Here is a 24550-nt window from a genome sequence, read left to right on the forward strand (position 1 = left end):
AAACATAATAAAAATTATTAGATGAATTGAAGAACTGGCAGGGTTCTGAGCCCCTGAAGAGTCTGGTCAGTTCTCTTTCTGCTTTTAAGTTCTGCACTTAATCTTGGATGTCAGCTGCTCTCCGTCTAGAAAATATTTACCTTTAGTTTCACCTCTATAATTGTCTAAACACTTTAAGCAGTGAGTCCTGCATCTCAGAACTGTCTTCTCTTCTCATTTCCCCCACCACCTTGACTAAATTTTTCTTTAAATAAAGCACTGACTACCATCATCATTATTTATCAAAAAGATTACAGTTTTAGACAGTGGAAGAATAACAGTAACAGCTCTTTGAATAATTTCATTTATTTAAAAAAGCTATTTAATATATACACAAACAACAAAATAAACTGCATAGGATTCTTCCTGAGTTTTTACTTGATGTTCCTCTTCTTGGTATGTTTCTTCCTGGGCTTCGGGATCAGCATGGATCTCCTGATCTGTACAAAGGCCTTCATTTTTGTTTCTGGTATAATCCTGAAGATAACGAAAAAGGTAGCTACAGAGACAGGCCAGAAGAGAAGGAAGATATAGGCTCCCATACTTGCCTAGAGATGGAACAAAAAAGGGGCAGTAGAGAGGAAGGAAGGAGAGAAACAGAATCTTGGTTATTTATTTGTCACACACATATTCTTTTGGAGTTTACCCTTCAAGGAGCTCAAGACCAGACTTCCAGATATTTGCCACAAGTGGTGGCAGTGGTGCATTTTGGACCAGCTCCCCGCCCACCTAATCCAGGTTGACCTATCTCTGTTTCGCTCTACGTTATTGTGCACATTCAGGGTTGGCTCCTTCCTGCTTGCTTACTATGAGCCCACCGGCAATTCCACCCAAAGAAGCCAGCTATGGCTTTCTTGTCTTAGGAGGCACCATGGGCTCTGTCCAGGGCACTGAAAGAGCGCATGAAAGAGTTTGACTGTGTGGGTCAAGAATGCAGGCAGAGATTACAAGCAGGTCCTCCTCTGGAGAAGCATCTGCAGAGTTGCTCTCCTTAAATAAATATTTTTATTATTTATACCCCACCTATCTGGGTTTCCCCAGCCACTCTGTGCCACTTCCAGCAGAATATATCTCTTTTCTCTGACTAAACAATTCGTGGCAGAGTGGAAGGTGCTGGTGTTTGCATGGATATTATTATTAATTCAATTTATATAGCAGCCACCCAGAGTGGCTGGGGCAACCCATTCAGATGGGCAGGGGATGATGATGATGTTGATGATCTCAGGATGGTGTACCCAGGAATGTTGGGAGATCCAGTCCAGCAACATCTGGAAGGGCAGAGTTTCCCCATCACTGCACTGAACCTGATTGGAAAATATGCAGATTCCTGAAATGATTTAACATTCAACTTTAACAAAACACACTGGCTGGATTGGGGGAAGGGTAGAAATAATGGCAAATAAATAACTTCAAGGGTATGGCTTCATTTGTGGGTTTGGGGAAACAAGAATGGTGCGATAAAGGGCTGAGCTTTCTTTAACGCACTTACGACCAAACGGAAATTCAAAATGACTCACCTCAATGTAAAAGAATATGAATTCTATAAGAAACCTACTGAGCCAATGCACAAATCCTGCAATCGCAAATGCTGAGGCCCGGGATGACTGAAGGAACAGCTCTACCACAATTACAGTTGAAATAGAACCTTGGTAGACAGAAATGATTTAGGGCATTGAATATCACTTTTTTATTTTATTTGACTCACTAGATTATCTACTGCATTCATATCTTTCATATCATCTAAAGAACACAATGCAAAGACCATAAATAAGCAAAACTGTCCTTCTAGCACAGCAAGTGCCATATCTGCATTTACAGCATTGTTAGTCACTTAGCACTTTTGTCTCCTGACCAAATGCTTTCCCTGGGTTGCACAGGTTTTGAAACAACTTGTTAATGGAACTATGTATAACCTGCATTTTTCAGCTCTTGCAGTAATATTCAGTGTACAGAGCCTCCATGCATTCCTGAGCTTTGAACTTAAAAATATAAGTAACCTATGTTGGAAAACTGAAAGTGGAAATGTTTCTTGAAGAATGATACCCAAGTTCTAGTTTCCAGGAAAAAAACATTCCTCTTCAATGAGGCCTTTGGCTGATTAACATCCTATAGCCTTTTAAACATACCTTGTGCATATTATGTTTTTATCTTGGATTTTTATGTTGTGAACCACCTTGAGATCTATGGATGAAGGGTGGTGTAATAATAATAATAATAATAATAATAATAATAATAATAATAATAATAATAATAATTTTGGCCACCTCATGAGAAGAGAAGACTCCCTGGAAAAGACCCTGATGTTGGGAAAGATGGAGGGCACAAGGAGAAGGGGACGACAGAGGACGAGATGTTTGGACAGTGTTCTCGAAGCTACCAGAATGAGTTTGACCGAAATGCGGGAGGCAGAGGAAGACAGGAGTGCCTGGTCTTCTCTGGTCCATGGGGTCACGAAGAAGTCGGACACAACTAAACGACTAAACAACAACAACAACAAATAATAATAATATCATCTAAGCACTTACCTGATCCTATACCATGTCCAAAGATGAATATGTTTTCCAAAACTTTTCTTACATGCACCATTTGCGGGATAAATTTCTGTTGGAGAAAGCAGGTCATGTTTATTGTCCACAGCTGAGTTTAATGTGCATTTGAAATGTTTGTGTTCCAATTAAGGTAGGATTGTCCACCAGCTCATTTCCCATGAGTTTCCTCCCTGAACATCTGGATTCCCTCCCCCCTCGCCCACCAATTCAAGGTGAATCGAATAAGTTTTGAAAAATGCAGCTCCACTCAAGATAATGGGCACATTGCCTCTCTCCCCCCCCCATGAGATGAAGCATCCATTCTGACTACTATCCTTTCCATGCACCTTGCACCATCATGATGCCAGTTTTTCTTTGGGTATTGCCTATTTTTAAAAATCTCTGCAGCAGTATATTTTTGTCTTCTTATGTTTTAAAATGACAGCAAAAATTTCACTGCTAGTGAAATTTCCAGGTGTAGTCCTCATGGTGTCCTCCATTTTTTGTTGGACCACAATTCGCAAAGCCAATTCCCCTAACAGGGAGTTGACTTTGCGAGCAGATCATGAGCCTGGGCTTAGCTAGCTCCATGTCACAGGGAGTTCCTGGCAGCGTCATTTCATATCGGCCAGTCCGATCGGCCAAGGAGGGCATGGCTTAGCCCATTTAAACAAGCCGCGGCCAGGCTCTTGCTCTCTTTTACCTTGCTCCCGCTTGTGCAGTTCTCCCTCCTTCCCTAAGGCTAGGTCCTTATCCTTTGACCTTGCTATGGACCTCAGTTGGTTGCCTGGTAGGAATTTTTTCCACTTGGCAAATTGGCACCAGCCACTTGGCTTTTCGCCTACCTCGTAGCAAATCCTCACAACTTTGTAAGATTTGGTGGTTAGGCATTGGAGTATTTGGTGGGAGCTGGCGGCCATCACCTACCCCTCCTATTTCAAGGGTATTCCATTAAAGGAATCTGGGGGGGGGGAGGGTGTCCTCTGTCCAAAGCCCAGATGGGGGCCAGGGCCATAGCACGACCCCTATCGGTGACCCTGGGGGAATTCCTAGCTGATGTGCATCAATAGGGCTCCCCCTATTGGTGGTTAACTCTCAGGTTCCAATGCCTAAGCCAATACCACTCACATTCTGTAACCCATACAGTTGTGGCCCCTTTCAGCCCATTAACCTAAATTCTGGTGTCAAGTGTCTTTATTCTACAATGGGGTAGGGTTCAGGACCTTGCCACACAACATTCCTAACTATTGGCCATGCTTGATTGAGACTGATGGGACTAGGAATGCAGCAACATATGAAGGATTGTCACACATACTACTTCCCACATACCCCCCCCCCCACATTTTGGGAGGGCAATTTGGGACACAGCTCGAAATCTACCAACTACAGACCAATAAATCCAGTGACATGGTTAGCATGATACAGGTCACGATGCAGATCCCAGAGCCAGTGAGAAGCAGAAACTTGTGCCCCTTAGAATCAGCCAGATACATCTAGAGAACATAGAGACAAGAAAGAGGGACCCTAGGTGTTACAACAGTACATTAAAACAGTGTTTCCCAAACTAGGGCCTCCAGCTGTTTTGGGACCACTAGTCCTGCTAGCTAGTGATGATGGGAGCTGTAGTCAAAAAACAGGCTTCATTCACTCTGGAGAGGCTCCTGTTCCGTAAATTTTCATAATTTGGTCAAAAGAGGAAAATTGGCATCTGATTTTTTTTATTTTGATTTTTGTTCCCTGTTATAGCAAATGGGTAATGGGAGAGCTTTGTTTTGGACAGTTTTGCCCAGAACCAGAATTACAAATCAAAGCAGAGGCAGCATAGGGCAAAACAGTAAACAATTGTTTGGTGTGTTTTTTTTTTTTTAAAGACAGAGTTACAAGGGACATCTTGGGGCTTATTCACACCCTTCATTGAGAAGGAATGCATATATGAATAGCAGATTTTGAAGCGCGGCATACTGAATTTGTGTCTAGACAACCACAGTCGGGGCTCAAGGCTCTTAAATGAAAAAGGACCTGAAGCTAAGACTTACAATGCAATCCTCTACATATCCACTCAGAGATAAGCCCTTCTGATCCCAGGTAAGCATATGTAGCATGTTTGGCCAACAAAATACCTTTCATGTGTAGTGAGATTACAACTCCCATCGACCCTAGCTATTGGGGCCAATAGTAAGGAATGGTGTAAGTTGTCTTCAGTGCTTTTTTTGAGGCTGTACATACCACCTCTTCACCCACCATCCTGCTGCCACCACTTCCCAATGTGAAACCCTTTTACAGTTATAATCATAGAATCACAGAATCTACGAGTTGGAAGGGACCCCAAGGTCATCCAGTCCAACCCCCTGCAATGCAGGAATCTCAGCTAAAGCATCCTTGGCAGGTGACCAGTCAACCTCTGCTTAAAAACCTCCAAGGAAGGAGAGTCCACAACCTCCTGAGGGAGACTGTTCCACTATCAAACAGGAAAAAAATAATTGTTCGTCTAGTTGGAATCTCCTTTCCTGCAACTTTAAGCCATTGGTTTGAGTCCTACCTTCCAAAGTAGGTGGAAACAAGCTTGCGCCATCCTTCCAATACTTGAAGATGGCTATCATATCTCCCTTCAGTCTCCTCTTTTCCAGGCTATACATACCTAGCTCCTTCAACCGTTCCTCACAAGGCTTGGCTTCTAGACCCTTGACCATCCTAGTTGCCCTCCTCTGCACATGTTCCAGCTCGTCAACATCTTTCTTAAATTGTGATGCCTGGAACTGGACACAGTATTCCAGGTGTGGCCTGACTAAAGTTGAATAGTTGCCAAAACACCTTCCAGGAAGGTGCCTGGCAATCGTAAGAAGGTCTCACCATAGCAGAGGCGCTTTGGCGCAACATTTTTATGATTGCCAGGTACGCTTTGATGATCGTAAAAGTGGTCGCGCCAAAGTGCCACCGTGGGAAGCGGTGAAGTAGGAGGACAAAGTGCCTCTGGGAGGCTGTGCCTGCCGCCGCAGGAAGTGGTGGCGGTGGCAAAAGCAGTCTCAGGCAAAGGGGGAGGGAGCAAGCAGGTGGGCATGCAAATGGCAGCCAGGTGGAGGTGGGGAGATAGGGGACATGGTGTGTACCGACACCTTTTTCATAGAAATAAATCACTTGTTGTATTCCAACAGCATCTAGAGAGCAGCTTCTTGGCTACTCCAGAGGTATAGGGATGTAGCCACATGGATACATCTGTATCACAGACTTAAACTGGTCTAATATTAATTCCCTTTTCCAGAGGACTTTTAGGAATCTTAGTTCTATGATAGTAAGATAGGGGTGATATATCAAAACCAAAAAAGGTTTTGACCTTTAAAGCCCTTCACAGCCTAGGACCCTTGTACCTACGGGACCACCTCTCTCGGTATGCCCCATGGAGAGCCTCAAATAGCAACACCCTAGTGGTCCCAGGCCCTAAGGAAGTTAGATTAGCTTCAACCAGACCCAGGGCCTTTTCAACACTGGCTCCGGCCTGGTGGAACGCTCTGCCTCATGAGACCAGGGCCCTGCAGGATCTGATTTCTTTCCACAGGGCCTGTAGGACAGAGTTGTTCCACTTGGCTTTTGGCTTGGAGCCAATTTGATTCCCTCCCCCTCTTTCTTTTTTCTTTTTCCTTTCTCCTCCTGTGATGAGGCTGCATTTTAATATTTTAATGTTTCAATATTTTAATGTTGCATTTTAATCTTGTATTTAAGTTGTATTCGTTCAACTTGTTTTTATTATTGCTTGTTAGCCTCCCTAAGCCTGGCCTTGGCTGGGGAGGGCGGGTTATAAATAAAAACTACTACTACTACTACTGCTACTACTACTACTATTATTATTATTATTATTATATCTTCTCCATACAGTAGGCCATTTAGGCTAAAAAAGGCAATTCCCCTTAGAGTACATTGATGAAATAGTTAATGCAGCAGAATAAAGTACATAAAGACAGGAGCTCTTGCTTCTTCTAACACACGCACATGCAAAGTATTTTTTAAAAAAACTCTTAGGGCAGTTCCAAGTAAAGCATGGAGCCATGCAATCTGTTTAAATCTAAGGGCTTCTCTTAGAACTGGGGTGTCCAAACTTTTTTTCAAAGAGGGCCAGATCTGATGAAGTGAACATGCGTGAGGGACGACAAAAGGGCCAACCAAAGTTGTTGACCTTTCTTTAAGATTGAAGCTGTTGAGCTTTTTTTAGGATTTTACCCCAGGAAATAAACTGCCACAGGGGCCAGATTAAACTGACCGGCGGGCCGGATTAGACCCCCGAAATGGACTTTGGGCATGCCTGTCTTAGAAAGAATAGTTAGGAAAACCCCACAAAACTACAATTTCCAGGTTTTTGGGAGAGTGGGAGCGCTGCTGCACAGGAAAAAAATATGGCAGAAAAGATATAGAATGTTGCAGTGAGGATCAGTCTATTAAAGAAGAGTGATTTTCAAGACTTAGAAAGTGAGAGGAAAGGTAGAGGAGGCTTACCGATAACGCAATGGCACAGGAATAAACAGTGCTTCCGATTATCAAAAGTAGATGTATTTCCGCAATATCTGACTTTGTAGGCGAGATGATTCTCTCTTTATAATAGTATGCCTGAAATCATCACAATAAAAAGTGTTAGGTGAGGGGGAAGAAGCACATGATGGTGACCTGGGATTCTGAGAAATCCTAGAGTTCGTTTTCTGGTTATTTTGATTGCTGTTGTTCTTTTCTGGATGTCAACTGCTCTTAACCTAGAAGTCCTTTAATTTAGGTTCCTCTGTATAATTGACTCAACACTTTAAGTAGCAAGTCCTGTGCTTCCGAGTTGTCATTTTCCTCATATGCCTGCCATACTTGACTTAATTTTAGTGACTGACAAAGATGGAAAATAATTCAACATCAAATCATGAAACTGTAGCGTTGGAAGGGACCAAAGAGAAGAGACTTCTGACTTGGCTCTCCTCCTTTGCAAAATCTAAGTCTAAAGTGATGGTGTTAACTAGGTGTCTCCTGAACTGCATCATCGCCCAAAAAGCCGAGTAAAAGAAATATGTGACATAGAATCATAGAACTGTAGAGTTGGAAAGGATTTCCAGGGTCATGTAGCCCAACTGCCCGCAATGCAGGAGTCTCAACTAAAGCATTCATATCAGGTGGCCATCCAACCTCTGTTTAAAAACCTCCAAGGAAGAAGAGTCCACCATCTCCCAAGAGAGCCCATTCCACTGTCAACAGCTCTTACCATCAGAAACAACTCTTACTTGTCACTATTTTCCAGGATGATGAGGAACCATTGGTAAGCACTCTTTGGGATTAGTCTGTCAAGCAGCTACAAGTCCACCTAAAAGTGGCCTCATCCAGCCCACATTTTACCAGCTTCTCCACAAGAATATCACGGAGGACTCTGTCAAAAGCCATACTGAAATCAAGATTTACTACATCCCCAGCTTTCCACTGATCCACCAAGTTTGCAACTATCTCTGTATAAAGTATTGAGATTGTCCGGCATGCCTTCTTTTTTTTTTTAGAAGCCCATGCTGGGTCTTAGTCACCACAGCACCCATTTCTAAGCATCCGCACACTGGCCATTTAATTAAATGTTCTAGGGCCTTTCCTGGTATCAACCTCAAGCTGACTAGTCAGTAGTTACCTGTGTCTTATTTTTTTCCCATTTTGAAGACAGGTACAACGTTTGTCCACCTGCAGTGTGCAAGGACCTAATCTGCTGTCCAAGAATTCTCAAAGATTGTTACATGACATTGATGTACAGGGAACTGGAGCAATATTACTGGCCTCTGCTAATACACAGGAAGCAGAAGGAAGCAGCTGGAAAGAATTATTTGTAGATTCAGTTTTCTTTATACTAATTCACAGAGCATGGGAAAGAAAGATGAACTCGGGCTCTTAAAACAGGAGGGCAAATATGTTATAATAGGCATTTATGAAACCTAATGGGATGAGACTCATGGTTGGAATATAGTAATTGAGGGGTATGAACTAATCAAACAGGAAGGAACGAGAAGTAGCATTATATGTAAAGGATATGTACACTTGTGAAGAAATCCAGGACTTGGAGCATGGAAGGCAGGTTGGGAGTATTTGGGTAAAAATACCAGAGCCCAGGCATCACTCCACACATGCCCAAGGCTTCTGGACCCTCCTGACTGGCCCTTGGCCTGGGGCCCTGTCACTTCATATTCACACAACTGGACATGAAGCTTAATTGACCCCCTTCTGGCCGCACAAACCATGCCACTGCCCCCACCACCCCTGGTGTTGGTGGCATGGCTATGCCAGACTGCAAACACCCACCCCTTGGAGCCCTGAGGTAAGCAGCTATTAGCATGAGTTATTTGTATGAGTAGCGGAAAACAAGCTTGCTCCACTTTAGATGTGACAGCCCTTTAGATAGTTGAAGATAAAAGGTGGATTCTGATTAAACATGGATGCCATCTGTCATAGATCCTTTAGTTGAGATTGCAGTGTGTTGGACAAAGTAACTCTCTGGAACCCTAACAACTCTACAGTTCTATTTTTTTATTCTTAGGAAGAACTTTCTGATGGTAAGAGCTCTTTGACAGTGGAACAGTATTTCTGAAGGTGGTAGTTCCATTCATTGGAACTTTTAAAGCAGGAATTGGGTGGTCATTTGTCTGGGACTCTTTAGCCATGACTCTTGCATTGCAGGGGGATGAATTAGATGACCTTCGGAACCTCATCCAACTCCATAATTCTATAACATAATCATGTTGATTTTCCTCTCTTCCTTCATGCTGAGAAAATGAATTGAAACAGGAAAATGCAGGACATAGTGATGTTGTGTCAAATAATGGAAATATCCGTTCATTTCCCATCCATTTTAACTTCACGTGTGCTCATTAACAAATCTGTTCTGTACTATTTCTGCATTAATTTGGAAACCAGACATTTCTGCACAAATATTCCTTTTTCGATGCATATTTAAACACCTGGTACATTTTTCTGAGCTGAGAAACATATTGCAAAATTTCAACAAGTGAAGAACCTGAAAGATCATTGCATTCCAATCCATACGTTAATCTGATACGTGGGAATCATGTTATCTCACATTAGATGTCAGACCATTAACATTTCAGAAACTTAAAGGAATCATTCCAATCTGTCTAACTGTGTGATGCCTCATTCTACATTACCCTGATGTCTTTAGTGTTCTGTACCTGTGAAATCTATAAACTTTTAGGCAGAGGCAGAGTTCCTCCACACTGGGTGCTGAGCTGAGGAGGGCGCTGCAGGACATTACAACTATGAAGTAGTGCATTCACAGAAAGGAAAACAAGAGGCGAGTAGTGGTGGTGAATTTTGCCCTTGCACAGGGTGCCACTGAAATCTGAAAGACCATAGTCTGCCTCTATCCTAGGCAATGCCATCTTCCCAGTAGATACACTGTCAGGTCATTCACAGAGCAGAGAAAGACAGTGACACTCAGCTCAGCTCAGTTACAGTTCGTTTTTTTAAAATTAAGGAAGCAGAACAGAGAACACATGGAGACTTCTGAGACTGCTACTGTCTAGTTGAAGCAGTTGCTCAGACTGGCTTGTACCTCCCAATTCACTCCCTATCCCTCGGTGTCAGGCCCCTCCCTCTGTTTTCAGTGAGCCCCAAGGGACCCTCTCTGTTTCTGCCTGGCTCTGTGCTCAGTAACATGCAATGGATGCATTGTTCTGGGAGTAGGGGCACACAGGCTGTCAGCAGAAAATCTGTCAGGCTGGCTCTGCGATGAAACTGCTAAGTCTGATTCCTGTCTAAATCCTCTTCCTCTGCATTTTCCCTGGGGGGGCTCTTGGTCAGGTGGTTTCCACCACTCCTCCTCATCCAGCCAGTCCCTGGCATCCACTAGGGTGAAGATGGAAACCTTGAGGCACCCTGTGTGTTGTCAGGATATATATCACTGGCCATGCTGTCTAGAGTTGATTGGAACTGGGATTCACCAACACCAGGTGTGCCACAGGCCTCCCCTTAAGGGTGGTTAGATAGTCTTGATCCCTGGAATAGAATCTAGAAAACAGAGCAGGCCCCTCCGTGCATCAACATGGGCCATTCTCAGAGACAGTGACAATTGGTGCTTCTGAACCCTTTTGTGAAATACATTCTTATTTTACATGGTTGAAACTCCTAACAACTTGGGATATTGCTTTCCTTACCGCATTGAGGCCATCAAGCTGCTCTCCGCCCATCAAGACGAAGATGCGGATGACATGCCATTTTAGGCTTGGGGTCATCATTAGCTTAAGTGAACCCATGTTCTTTTCGTCTTTCTCAATTATGTCCTCCAGCTGGAGCTCTTCGATCTCATCTTCCACGTCACTAGTGTCTCGCAGCTTCTTCAGTACTGGGTGTGAACAGAGGCAGAGAGGATTAGACTTTGAAAGCGGTGACTTCTAAAATAAATAAATAAGCAGATTGATTGAAAGGAAGTTGGAAAGGGGAAGTCTGGAGGGTTTAATCTCTCTGGTATGCTTGGGAGTAATTCAGAACCATAAAGAAGCAATCTTGGGAATCTCTTAATAAAAATTTGTGGTATTTGAGGAAATTGTATTGGGATACTTTCTGTATTTGTGATTGTTGCAACTATTACAAAACAGTTGCTATTATTTATACTTGCATAGATGTCCATCATGTGTGTAGTATTGTTTTGTTAATTTCATTGTTCCTAGAATTCCTCTTGTTTTTCATACTTCCATACATGCCACAAAGGATATTAGCTGCTTCCTTTGACATTACTGGAGACAAGCAACACGCCGCCCCCCACCCCAGAACACATCCCCATGCAATTTTGAAAACTTGATTTAAAAAACAAGCAGACTATTTTTCTATTTCAGAGCCTAAACATAGTGCACTGAATCACTCCAGGTGGATCATCATGTTTATAGCATCCATGACCGATGGCCATCCAGCCTCTGCTTAAAAACCTCCAAGGCAGGAGAGCCCACAACCTCTTGTGGGAGTCTGTTTCTTTGCTGAGCAGCTCTTGCTGTCAGAATTTTTTTCCGAACGTTTAATTCAGAATCTCCTTTCTTGTAGCTTGAAGCCACATTCTTTCACTCATGATACTCAGCAACTTTTATTCAGAGGTATACTGACTCTGGCACTATTGCCATCACTGCAAGTAGCCATTGAATGACCATTGACTCAGTCCAGTATACCTGAAGAAGCATCTCCACCCCTATCGTTCTGCTAGGACACTGAGGTCCAATGCCGAGGGCCTTCTGGCTGTTCCCTCACTGTGAGAAGCCAGGCAGAGGGCCTTCTTGGTATTGGCACCTGCCCTGTGGGATGCCCTCCCACCAGATGTCAAAGAGAACAACAACTACCAGACTTTTAAAAGACATCTGAAGGCAGCCCTGTTTAGAGAAGCTTTTAATGTTTGACAGACTATTGTATTTTAATATTTTGTTGGAAGCCTCCCAGAGTGGCTGGAGAAAGCCATACATAATAAATCATCATCATCATTATCATCATCATCATCAATTATACCCTCCCACCAGATGTCAAAGAGAACAACAACTACCAGACTTTTAAAAGACATCTGAAGGCAGCCCTGTTTAGGGAAGCTTTTAATGTTTGACAGACTATTTGACAGACAGATGGGTGGAGTATACATAATAAATTATTATTATTATTATTATTATTATTATTATTATTATTATTATTATTATTGCCTAAATAGTTGTGTGAAAGGAAAGTGCATTTATATATCAGTTGTATGTGCATTGTTATGAAAGGCTGTTGATGACCCTCTATTAATGAGAGGATTATCAACATAAATGATCTGATAATCCTAGATTGAATTATGCAACAGGCCAAAGGTGCCTGAGGTCTCTTCAGCCTGAAGGGATATCACAGCTCTTTATGGTGCCCATACCTAGAGGTCCCAGTACCTTTTATTGCACTGTTTTCATCCTCCTTCTGAATGAAGAGATACCTAGGACTTTCAGGAAGTAAGGGCAGTAGAAAGACCTGAAGCAATGGCATGACCACAGAAATGCTTGTCAGAATTGGTAAACCTGTGAAAGAAAATAAGAGTGACTGATAACGTGAAAACACTGAGGTGGAACTTCTGAAAAGCTGTAAGTCAAGGGATGAATTTCTCTGAATTACCTTTTCGAGTCCCAATAATTTCTGGGAGAGAAAGTATCTGAGCCAACAGAACACCAAAAGAAGAAAACAGACTGTGCATCATCATTATGCATCCTCTCAGGTGTATAGGGGAGATTTCCCCAAGATATATGGAGACAACACAGAAGGTTATTCCTGGTTAGGTGATAAATCAAAATATAATTTACAATGAGCTTGTGATATGGTGTACAGAAACATATATAGAGAACTCTGTGTGGTACAGAAGGCCAGAATGTGTGGTACAGAATGCAGTTAACTCCTTATGAATTTAAGAGGTCCCCCATAGACTTCTGCAAAATGCCATGCTGTCCTTCACAATTTGCATGAGAGGTCACTGGATCAAGCTACATGGAGAGATGATATTTGACATCATAGTTACAGAGTTGTTGCCCAGTTGTAGCTCCCCACCATTTCAGGCCCCACAAAGTTACAGAAAGAGGTGTTCTCGGTGACTACTTCTTAACTTTGGAGATTTCTCCCCCTGGCTGGTTGCCAAAAGCCAGAGCGCTTGACGCCATAGACACCAAGATGTTGCCCAGTTGTAACTTAAACCAAACTGAGCCCCACAAAGGCTTGCAGAGAGGTCTTCTCAGCCGCTGCCTCTTAACTTAATAGATTTCTTCCCTAGCTGCTTGCCAAAGCCAGAGATTGTTCATCTTCCAGAACTGGAATTAAATATGTTCATTTAAACTAACTGTGATGGCTAGAGAAAAGTTAGAAGAGAAGTAGCCAATCTGACAAATGATATTTTGACTGCCATTCTCAACATCGTTTACTATTCCACCATGGGTGGGTGGAAAATATAAATCAACAATTTTTGCCTCCCACTGGAGTAGAATAATTAGTATAATTACCACATCCCAGATCTTTGGGATCTAATCTCTAATCTAATCCACCCCACACATCACTCTTCATGTCCTTGGGGACTAGGGGAGAAGGGAGTTTGTCACAGTAGGACAGGAAGACTCCCAGGATTCTTCTGCAGCCTCTTGCCCCCTCTCTGCTTCAGCATCTGAGTCTGAATTGCTCTCTGTCACAGGCTCTCCCTGCTCACGAAATCCTGTTGCCCCTACAGCATCCAACAACTCCTCCCACTCTTCTCCCTCTGACCTCTCCTCGGGGTCCCACCACCAATCCCCGGTTTCTGAGACTTCCTCCTCTGGTGTTTCCCTTGGGGGTTCCCTGGCTGGTCCCCCTCCCCATCATCCAGTTGGTCCCTGAAATCACTTCAGATTATTCTTGTGCATTTCAGGATAATTTCTTTTTACAAAAAGGCAAGCCAATAAATTCAGGACTCCAACTTACCTGAACATACTCCAAAGCAGAAATTGACAAAGAGGCTGTATCCATAGGTTCTTATCAAGTGTGAGAGACCCAATAGTACAGAACAAATAATGTACAAAATGTCAGCTATCATCAAAGCACCTTTCCTGGAAAAAAACAACAGGTGGGGTTGAGGGAGAAGATGCCAATGAATATAAGATGCTATCAAAAGAGGAAGAGGGGGGTTATGGTGCTTCCTACTTCAACTGTTTGGACTGAATTTGGGATGTCACATCACTCATTCCATCTCTCAAATTGGGAGAACTCTACCGATATTTTGAGAGTAAATGACTGGGACACACAAAACATCTCCAGCATGGCTAAACAGGGTTTCCCTTCTTTTTGTATTGGACCTGGAACCATTAGAAACTACCCAAATATTAAAAGCATCATAATAAAAAGTAAGGAACATCTGGCTAACTTAAATGCTGATTACAACATGGTCCTGATGCTAGCAGATGCTTTAGACACACCACCTTATTTACACCAGGAACTGAATGGACATAACAGGGCTAAAATAAATTAATCAAAATCAATTTTAAGGGTTTTCAACATCCCACCCAAGATTCAGATTCTAATTCCAATGGTACTTAAGTGTCCCACGTAGATATAAAAGCTTCCAATATTTGGAAGTTTGGGGAACCATGAGCCTAAAGAAACTATTTCTAGCGGGGCTCCTATAATCTCTGGACAGCTTTGTCCCATTGGTTAAAAATAATAATGATGAAAAGTGATTTTGAAAGGTTGTCTTCCTTTGATCTTGCCACACTGAGAAAAAATGTTTCTGTAAAAAAAAAAATATTGTCTGCCTAAGTTGTTACATTGCCTAAGTTGTAGCTTTTCCAAGTTCTTCCCGTAGATATATCACCCTAAATTTTGGCTGCTTGGCAAAAACTATTTGAAACATTTATATATGAATCTAAAGAGGCTTGGGTGAGGATATTTTACCTACACAGAACAGTTTAAAAAGTGCTTGGATAAATAAAACTATATTGTGAAGCTAACCAGTCAAAAGCAGGCTATACCCCTAATATCGAGTAACACAGCAAAAGCCTAGAAACAAACTGAACAAATGCACAATACGGGAAATTCAATGAATGTTGTTCTTTTAGTGGGGATCTGGTTAAAGAATTTAGATTGGATAACTACCCTAAAGGTGACTCTTCAGATATGCAAATCCAGGATGAAATGTTTACCCCTTCCGAAATCTCAGTTATCCAAATTGTGTGCAGTCTACTTCCTTTTAATAATAAGAATACTTAAATATTGTTCTGTCTGTAGTGTTAGTGTAGTGAAAGATAAACCTACCAATGTGGTTTCAACAAATTTTGTGTCTGTAGGATTATAATGCATTTGGAGAGCATGTTCCCACCACCCTAAAACAAAGTTCATTTACCTAGCTAAAAGTGATCAGATAAGATTCCAGGACTCTGTCCCTCCCTGCCATACAACACTCCCTGAAATGTTTAGTGAAATATAAAAATTATCTGACATCATCCCCTTTGCCTTTCTCTGAAATCCCATTCCATTTGGTCGAATGCCTTGGGCAGGTGGAATGAAACTAACAGACGGCATTTTATCTTTTATTAGATGTTACTGGGGAATGTAGGTCAGCAGCAACCACTCATTCCTGCATCCCCTCAAAACTGCATGCTAGGAAATGCAGTTCACCACTTAAAGGGTTATATCGATACCTGCCAAATCTATCCATCAGCCAAGCAACAGGAAAGGACCCACAGATAGCTCCGAATGGAAATAAAGCCACAGGGATAGTGGCCAGGACCAGTTTATTAGAATCTCCTCTATTTCCAAGCTCTTCCAATATAGTTGTGTTATACAAGTCATGCAGGAACTAGGAGAGAAGCACATAACATTCAACATTAGGACCTTTCTGCAGAGTGTATGGTAGCAAAAGCTGAGAGGCTAAGACCTGGCTGAAACCCTGGAGAGTCATGACTAGTTAGTGTGAACACTGTTGAGGTAGATGTACCAATGGCCTGACTCACTATGAGGAAGCTTCCGTCATCATCATCATCATCATCATCATCATCATCTTCATCAATAGCTGCCCATCTGACTGGGTTACCCCAGCCACTCTGGGCAGCATCCAACAAACTAAAGTAAACTAAGACATCAAACACTAAAAACTTCCTGATACATGGCTGCCTTCAGATGTCTTCTAAAAGTTGTATAGTCCTTTATCTCCTTGTCATCTGATGGGAGGGCATTCCACAGGGAGGGCGCCTCTGCCAAGAATTACCTGACTGGGCGGTAATTATTTGGGTCCTCTCTTTTCCCCTTTTTGAAAATAGGGACAACATTTGCCCTCCTCCAGTCTGCCGGGACTTCGCCTGTTCTCCAGGAATTCTCAAAGATGACTGCCAGTGGTTCTGGCAGACGTGATCTCAGAACCACTGGCAGTCATCTTTGAGAATTCCTGGAGAACAGGCGAAGTCCCGGCAGACTGGAGGAGGGCAAATGTTGTCCCTATTTTCAAAAAGGGGAAAAGAGAGGACCCAAATAATTACCGCCCAGTCAGTCTGACATCAATACCAGGGAAGATTCTGGAGCAGATCATTAAGCAAACAGTCTGTGAGCACCTAGAAAGGAATGCTGTGATCACCAATAGTCAGCATGGATTTCTGAAAAATAAGTCATGTCAGACTAACCTGATCTCGTTTTTTGACAGAATTACAAGCCTGGTAGATGAAGGGAACGCAGTGGATGTAGCCTACCTTGATTTCAGCAAGGCATTTGACAAGGTGCCCCATGATATTCTTGTAAAGAAGCTGGTAAAATGTGGTCTTGACTATGCTACCACTCAGTGGATTTGTAACTGGCTGACTGACCGAACCCAAAGGGTGCTCATCAATGGTTCCTCTTCATCCTGGAGAAGAGTGACTAGTGGGGTGCCACAGGGTTCTGTCTTGGGCCCGGTCTTATTCAACATCTTTATCAACGACTTGGATGATGGACTCAAGGGCATCCTGATCAAATTTGCAGATGACACCAAACTGGGAGGGGTGGCTAACACCCCAGAGGACAGGATCACACTTCAAAACGACCTTGACAAATTAGAGAACTGGGCCAAAACAAACAAGATGAATTTTAAGAGGGAAAAATGTAAAGTATTGCACTTGGGCAAAAAAAATGAGAGGCACAAATACAAGATGGGGGACACCTGGCTTGAGAGCAGTACATGTGAAAAGGATCTAGGAGTCTTGGTTGACCACAAACTTGACATGAGCCAACAGTGTGACGCAGCAGCTAAAAAAGCCAATGCAATTCTGGGATGCATCAATAGGAGTATAGCATCTAGATCAAGGGAAGTAATAGTGCCACTGTATTCTGCTCTGGTCAGACCTCACCTGGAGTACTGTGTCCAGTTCTGGGCACCACAGTTCAAGAAGGACACTGACAAACTGGAACGTGTCCAGAGGAGGGCAACCAAAATGGTCAAAGGCCTGGAAACGATGCCTTATGAGGAACGGCTAAGGGAGCTGGGCATGTTTAGCCTGGAGAAGAGGAGGTTAAGGGGTGATATGATAGCCATGTTCAAATATATAAAAGGATGTCACATAGAGGAGGGAGAAAGGTTGTTTTCTGCTGCTCCAGAGAAGCGGACACGGAGCAATGGATCCAAACTACAAGAAAGAAGATTCCACCTAAACATTAGGAAGAACTTCCTGACAGTAAGAGCTGTTCGACAGTGGAATTTGCTGCCAAGGAGTGTGGTGGAGTCTCCTACTTTGGAGGTCTTTAAGCAGAGGCTTGACAACCATATGTCAGGAGTGCTCTGATGGTGTTTCCTGCTTGGCAGGGGGTTGGACTCGATGGCCCTTGTGGTCTCTTCCAACTCTATGATTCTATGATTCTCTGCCTGGTTCCATGTAGCTTTACTTCTTGTAGTGAGGGAACTGCCAGAAGACCCTCAGAGCCGAGTGATGGGGGTGGAGACGCTCCCTCAGGTATACACAGCCAAGGCCCCTGAAGGCTTTAAAGGTCAGCACCAACACTTTGAATTGTGCTTGGAAACATACTGGGAGCCAGTGTAGATTCTTTAAGACTTTTGTCCTATGTTTAAAAAACAAACAAAACAGCAAATTCTTGGCAGAGAGATGCAGCCAATGCTGGATGCACAGTGGGAATGTCGGGATGAGGAATGACTCTGCCACATTCACAGTGAAAAAGTTAGTTTCTTGCGCAAGGTGATCATCTGCGATGTCCCAGAAATCACAAAAGCTGTCCCCACCTTTATGTCATTCTGTCATTTATCAAACTTCTCAATAATTCAGGCATGTTTGGGGTACCTCCTTTTGTGAAGCAGCTTGCATTAGTAACATAACAACCCCCTTTTGCAAAACCTAAGAATTATTTTTTTTTAATGCTAAGACTCAAAATGGGTGTAGTTTATGGATTATGGATCAGCTGCAACACAAACAAATTCAGTGGTGTTTATAACACAGCAAGATGGGTGGGGTATAAATGATAAAGTTGTTGTTGTTGTTGTTGTTGTTGTTGTTGTTGTTGTTGTTGTTGTTACATTATGGTGGAGCAGTTAAAAAGGAAATGGGGTGAAGTGGAAGAGATGTTGTGCGTTCTCACTATTCATCCATGTGTGTGCATATTCACATGCCACATGCGTGCCCAGGAGGGTCACGAGTGATATGGAAATTTTGACATTAGATTCTTGCCTTAGATGTTCCATGTATTTTCCAATAGTAATTGCAGAAGTCTATATAGGATTATATATCAACATGCCAATGAATAATTTGATTCTTATGTTTCTGCATTTTTCAACTCTCATGCTACACTGTGTAAACACCAAATCATTGCATTCCATGCTTAAAAGGTAAAGGTAAAGGTACCCCTGCCCGAACGGGCCAGTCTTGACAGACTCTGGGGTTTGTGCGCCCATCTCACATCTATAGGCCGGGGGCCAGCGCTGTCCGGAGACACTTCCGGGTCACGTGGCCAGCGTGACAATGCTGCTCTTGGCGAGCCAGAGCCGCACACGGAACGCCGTTTACCTTCCCGCTGGTAAGCGGTACCTATTTATCTACTTGCCCCCGGGGGTGCTTTCGAACTGCTAGGTTGGCAGGCGCTGGGACCGAGCAGCGGGAGCTTATCTGACCCTAAAAAGGCACAAATGACCAGCCTGGAAATTCATGAAGATTTTTAAACAGAAAATAAGCATCTTGCTACAGAAATGCGGGGGACCAAATCTAAGACTGGGGTGTGTGAGAAACCGAGAGAACCAAAACAGGCGGATCCTTCCATCCCTACTTCCAGTATGTGCCCCCCCTCAAATTACCCTAGGTGGAATGTGGCCCTCAACGGTGTAAAAGCCCTATAATAACTGCTGCTTTAATAAGCCAGCTACACTGCAGCACCATCTTACCACAGTTGGAGAGTAGAGTAGCCACATGTTGTAACCATCACACTGTGATAGGAGGCAGGAAGCAACTGAGACCCAAATAAGCAACTTTGACGACTCCTGCAGGAAGGATAAGCAGGTACTGTGATGAAACTGCACAAGGTCAGATACATGAGAGCAGCTGTTCATGTGTAGATGTTCCACGAGATCATGAGTGAGCTATCTGTGCAGTTCAGTTTCCTGACAGTGTATGTGCTTCTTTTCTGATGTCCATGCTCAGTGCATGGAAAGCAGGGTGACAGGGTGTCAAGGAGCTGTCAGGGAGCCAGGTCAACCACAGGGCAGGCACACACACAGAAGGCACACAGCAGAGTCCTCTGGTTTGCCTTAATCCAGCAAAGACATAGCTGAAACTGACCACTAGCTCTGCCCATCCCCCTCTAACCTATCAGTCTGGATCCCTTCCAAGCAGACAGAGGCTATGTAGAGAGGCTGAGCTCGTCCTCTGGGCCTGTCTGGCCTGTTGCTCAGCAATGTGCAGGACTTTCCTGGAGAGGAGTGTCAGAGTGGGAGGAGAGCCAGCAGGACTGGGACCGTCCTGCTGCTGTGGAGCAGGGTCAACCTCTGACTCCTCTATGCCCAAGTCTGCTCATACACTGTGACTCTCAGCCTCTCCCCCTGTCCTGGAAGGGCCTCCTTCTCCTGTCCTGACTCCCCTTTGATTGCTGCTTCTAGCACCTCCCAGCTCATCCCTGTCACACCACCAGGATCCAGGATCTAAGTTGTCTTCTTCTGTGCCCTCCCTGGAGGGTATCTTGGGTGGTTGGCTCCCACCACTTCCTCATCCAGCTAGTGCGCAGAGCACACTAGCACTCCCTGCTGCAGCTGTGATGGATGTACTTCTAAATACTCCTGCCACATATTCCTTCTCCATCTTAATACGGAGAGCACATTGTTTCTGGTGCCTTGTTGGAAGTAAACCAAGTCATGATCAGCATATTAACAGTTAATTTCTAGTACCCATTTCATTCCACAACCAATCCAAGAGTCGGGAAACTGGAATCTTACAGTCCAACCAGGAGATTAAAACCCGTCACAGGCCCCAGCTGCAAGATATCACTGATTAGAAATGGATGGGTGCCATTAATAACTTCAGTACCAGCCTTGAAATGAGGGTTGTAAATTCCATGGGGCCCTGGAACTCCCCCCTGAACCAAGCTGCCATCTTATCAGTTTTGGCCCATCACACTGAAACTACTCAAAGGGGGGGGAGGTTCAGTTTTGAACTTAATCCTCCCAAGAAATAAATTTACCCATCACAGGATTTTACTAAATCCGGACAACCACATTCCTGGAAATATTCATAAATACAATGTGAATAAGGGCAAGATTCAGATCTAAACTGGACAACATTTAGGGATTAATCTCATGCAGATGAAGCATGCAGCTGCCTAAATCTCGCAGACGGAGAATGTTCCTTTAAAACAGTATTTTGTGCTAGGGAACCAGGTCATGTAACTAAGTTTAACAGGCTTCAAACCCAGCTGGTATGCTAAATTATTTTATCAATTGTTTTTATTATACCAAACAACATATTAATCATATAGATTTAGAACAACCCATAATATCTTTCCTTTCTACATTGGGACTACCCTAAGAATGCCTAATTCAAACTGAATGTATTATGAGTTGTTCTACCTATAAGAATCTGGGGGGGGGGGGAATACACATCAGTTTGGATTGATAGGACTCACCTGTGTCTTGGGTGTTTCCTCCAAACTCACCTGGGTGTTGGCTGTTTCCTCTGAACACACCAGGATGTTGGTTGCTTCCTCTGAACTCACCCGGATGTTGGTTGTTTCCTCCGAACTCACCCGGATGTTGGTTGTTTCATTGTCTACCTCTTCTTTTTCATCCATAGTTTCTTATTTAGGAGCCCAGAAAGAAGGCTCACCTGTCAAGAAGTAAGAGAGTTCTTTTCATTTGGACCTACCATCTGTTTCACAGCTAGAGATCCATAAGCTTTGAGGCTCTTCCATTTAGTTAGTATGTCAAACAGTCATGCCTGGGATTTTATCCTACAGAGATCACCAGGATTGTAGGGGGACCGGAGGAACAGGGCATTGGAATTCAAGGATTTGTTTTCAGAGCAGGAGTGATTATGTCATCTGTTGGCGCGAGGCAGTAGCTAATTTGTGTGCTAGATTAGGCTAGCTAAAGTCCAAATATGGAAAATGATCAAGCAGAAGCTGGATACTTCCTTCCTTTTCTTTGATGGAATTCCATCTTCACCTTGGACGCCTAGATTGTGACACCATTTAAATAACCACTGAACTGGATAGATATGGAATCTAACTGTAGGCAGCCTCCTCATCTTATGCAGAACATGAATGGAGAGGATGAACAGGCAAAGAACACATGGACTTACTGTAGCTTTCTCTTACTGGCGAGGAATGGAGTATTGAGTCAAGCCTTCTTTTATTCTGAAGTAAAGCTCTCAGAACTCTGTGTTGTGAGAGCCAATCAGAGGAAGGAGGCCAGAAGGTTCCAGGAAGCTGTTGACAATTGGGTTCTGAGATCATCCCTGCTTACAAGTCTGGTTTAGAATCGCATTGTGACAGCAATTTAATATGGGTTGGTTGCTGGTTGGAGCTAGAATAGCATTGTGGCGAGCTGACTGAATAGGGAAGTCCCCTGCACAGAATATCCATAGCATGACCACATTCTTTCGCAGCCTTACTTCTTCCTTCTGCAACGCGAGGATAACAACACTGACCTTTCTTGCAGGGTCATCATTTGGACTCCAATATAATTCCCAGGAAACATTTGAAAATGTTTTAGGCAAATGCTGTGTTTCATTTAGCTTCCAGCATTTCACCTTTCAAAATAGCTGTTTTTAGAATGCTTCAGTTGTCATGCCAGACAATGTTCCATATTCCATGTTTCATATTCCAGCCCCCAATTGTTGAAGGCTCTTGGAACCACTCGCATATATTACAATGATTTACTCTACAATAGTTTCTCCTTTGCTGATTTAAAAGCCAATATGGTTTGTGTGTGTTTAAAAAGAATAATTAATCTTTCAATTTTTGAATACATGTGTCAGGGTTACTTCCAGATCCTAGCTCACAGAGGATCACGCTAGCCAGCGATCGTTAAATAAAAGTCTTTATTGAGTTACAGTCTCCATTCTCGAGCTGCTGCGTGCAACCCTACGTCTTATGCTTAGATCGGCGAAGCTCCGTCTGAGTCTCCGCCCCTTGCGCACCAACTTAATATCCTAGCCCTGCTCCACCTTTTCCGCCTGACAGTTCTCCTCTGGGTCCCTCTGCCCCCCTGGGTCTCTTCCTTCCGGGATTCTTCTGACGCTGACCCCCCGGACTCTCCTGTCTCCTTGCGCGGGCTTTAGGACCTGGCTCCCTTTCCGGGCTGCCTACTGCGCCACCTTCCTGTGCATTTGAACTTGGCGCGCGCGCCCAACCTTCCACTTTCCGTCTAACCGTTACTTCGCTCCCCGATGAAGGTGTGGCCACTCCTGACTCGTGCCCTCCCTCCTGTTGCGAGCTGCCAGCACTTGATCCCTGGCGCTCTTCCTCTTTCCTACTCTCTGGCGGTGACTCTGGCCCCGATTTCCAACTGCTCCCCTCTGAGTCCCCTCTGGCTCTATCTTCCTGGGGTGTCCCCCTAGTTTCCCCCCTTGCCCTGGCCACTGGTGCTCCTTTTTGTGAATCTTCTGATTCACTGGAAAGACTCGGAGATCTCGGGTCGTCATCATCACTCATCCTTTCTTCTGCCTCCTCCCCCTCGCTCTCTGTTTCCTCCCTTGCCCTCGCCTCTGCTCCTGAACCCCTGACATCCATCCCCCCCTCGAAGCCCCCTCTTCCCCCCTCCCCTCCTTCCGGTGCGGGAGCTGGGTGCTGCCGTGTCAAGGGGACGAATGTCGGGTACAGTTCGCTTCCCGTGGTGGGCCTCCATCTGAAGTCTTCCGGTTCTTCCTCCCTGCTCTCGTCGACGACGGTCACCTCTGCTTCCATCTCTGTGCCGCCGTGCTCGAAACCCTGGTCGTCCCTGAAAACGTCCATGTCCGTCTCTCCCTCGCTTCCTTCTGGAGGCGTTGCTCGTCCTGGACCCTCCAGCCACTTTCTGCGCCACTGCTCCTCTGGTCGATCATCCCACCAATACGAGGGTTCTGAAGCAGATCCCGAGGGTGACCCCTCCGGGGAACGGGCGTCTCGTGTCGGTTCCTCATCCGAGTCGAACCCCCGGAACGTGCTGGCTGAAAGCGTGGGCGTGAAAAGCCAGTCGTCGAAAAAGTCCGCTGGCATTGGCCTATGGGGGAAGAGGGCATGAAACTCTTCCTTGAGCAGAGGTTCATCTAAAGCGTAGCCCGGCACCCAGCTGTTGGCACTGGCCGGGGTGCCCTCCTTAGCGAGAAGGTATTCTACCCCCTCTTCCCCCCATCTGGAGTCCAAAATCTCCGTGACTTCGTTGAGGCGCACCTCCTGTGCCACTCCCCGTTGCCTGGTTCCCTCTCGGAGCGGACTCGGCGCCGTTCCGGGTTCCTGAAACCTGTGCGGTGCCTTGTAGGGAGTGAGCACCGATCTGTGGAACACCGGATGCATTCTGGAACCCTCCGGAAGCGCCAGCCTGAAAGCCACCGGGTTGACCTGCTCTTCGACTTGGTAGGGCCCCAGTTGCTTATGCCCTAGTTTCTTCTTGGCCAACGACCTGGCCGGCACTGCGTGGGCTGCTAACCAGACCCAGTCTCCCACATGGATCTCTTCGCCAACCCTTCTGTGTTTGTCTGCCTGCACCTTGTATGCGTGTTTGGCCAGCTCCAGGTGCCGCCGCAGCTGATCGTGGACCTCCTGCAACTCCGACGCGAACGCATCTGCTGTCTGCGGCTCCCCCTCCACCATTCTTTCCAGTCCCGGGAAGGTTCTGGGGTGCCTCCCGTTGTTGGCGAAGAACGGTGTGACCCCCGTGGACACGTGCTTCGTGTTGTTGTAGGCGAACTCGGCGAGCGGCAGGTAATCCACCCACGTCGCAGGCTGTTGATTCGCATAGCATCTCAGGTACTGCTGCATGATGGCATTGACCCGCTCCGCTTGCCCGTTGGTCTGCGGGTGTCTCGCCGACGCCA

General features: G+C 44.6%; 1 protein-coding gene across 3 annotated transcripts; it reads right to left on the reverse strand.

Annotated features, from left to right (window-relative positions):
- Positions 1-327: 327 nt before the first annotated feature.
- LOC309539444 (solute carrier family 2, facilitated glucose transporter member 5-like) lies at positions 328-22292 on the reverse strand. Of its 3 annotated transcripts, none has more exons than XM_082235713.1 (13): positions 21836-22292; positions 21162-21361; positions 19432-19527; positions 15725-15882; positions 14013-14137; positions 12690-12842; positions 12470-12595; positions 10733-10920; positions 7053-7163; positions 3959-4060; positions 2565-2640; positions 1557-1684; positions 328-587 (listed from the first exon to the last, which is right to left on the reverse strand). In XM_082235713.1, exons 2-13 carry the CDS (start codon positions 21324-21326, stop codon positions 414-416), a joined length of 1602 nt encoding a protein of 533 aa, XP_082091839.1. In that variant the 5' UTR covers positions 21327-21361; positions 21836-22292; the 3' UTR covers positions 328-413. The 3 variants fall into 3 exon arrangements, with proteins under 3 accessions (XP_082091839.1, XP_082091840.1, XP_082091841.1); XM_082235714.1 differs by having other exon boundaries at positions 22148-22283; XM_082235715.1 differs by lacking the exon at positions 3959-4060.
- Positions 22293-24550: the final 2258 nt, after the last annotated feature.

Source organism: Podarcis vaucheri (assembly GCF_965113315.1).
Source record: "Podarcis vaucheri genome assembly, chromosome: 8".
Lineage (NCBI taxonomy): Eukaryota > Metazoa > Chordata > Lepidosauria > Squamata > Lacertidae > Podarcis > Podarcis vaucheri.

Excerpts from the sequence above, each read along its gene's own strand:
- LOC309539444 (XM_082235713.1), bottom strand. The coding sequence starts at position 21,326 with ATGGATGAAAAAGAAGAGGTAGACAATGAAACAACCAACATCCGGGTG. Across the intron at positions 7,164-10,732 it reads AGCTTGATGGCCTCAATGCG|GCATACTATTATAAAGAGAG; the intron begins GTAAGGAAAGCA and ends TGATGATTTCAG. Across the intron at positions 1,685-2,564 it reads TGGACATGGTATAGGATCAG|GTTCTATTTCAACTGTAATT; the intron begins GTAAGTGCTTAG and ends CTGTCTACCAAG.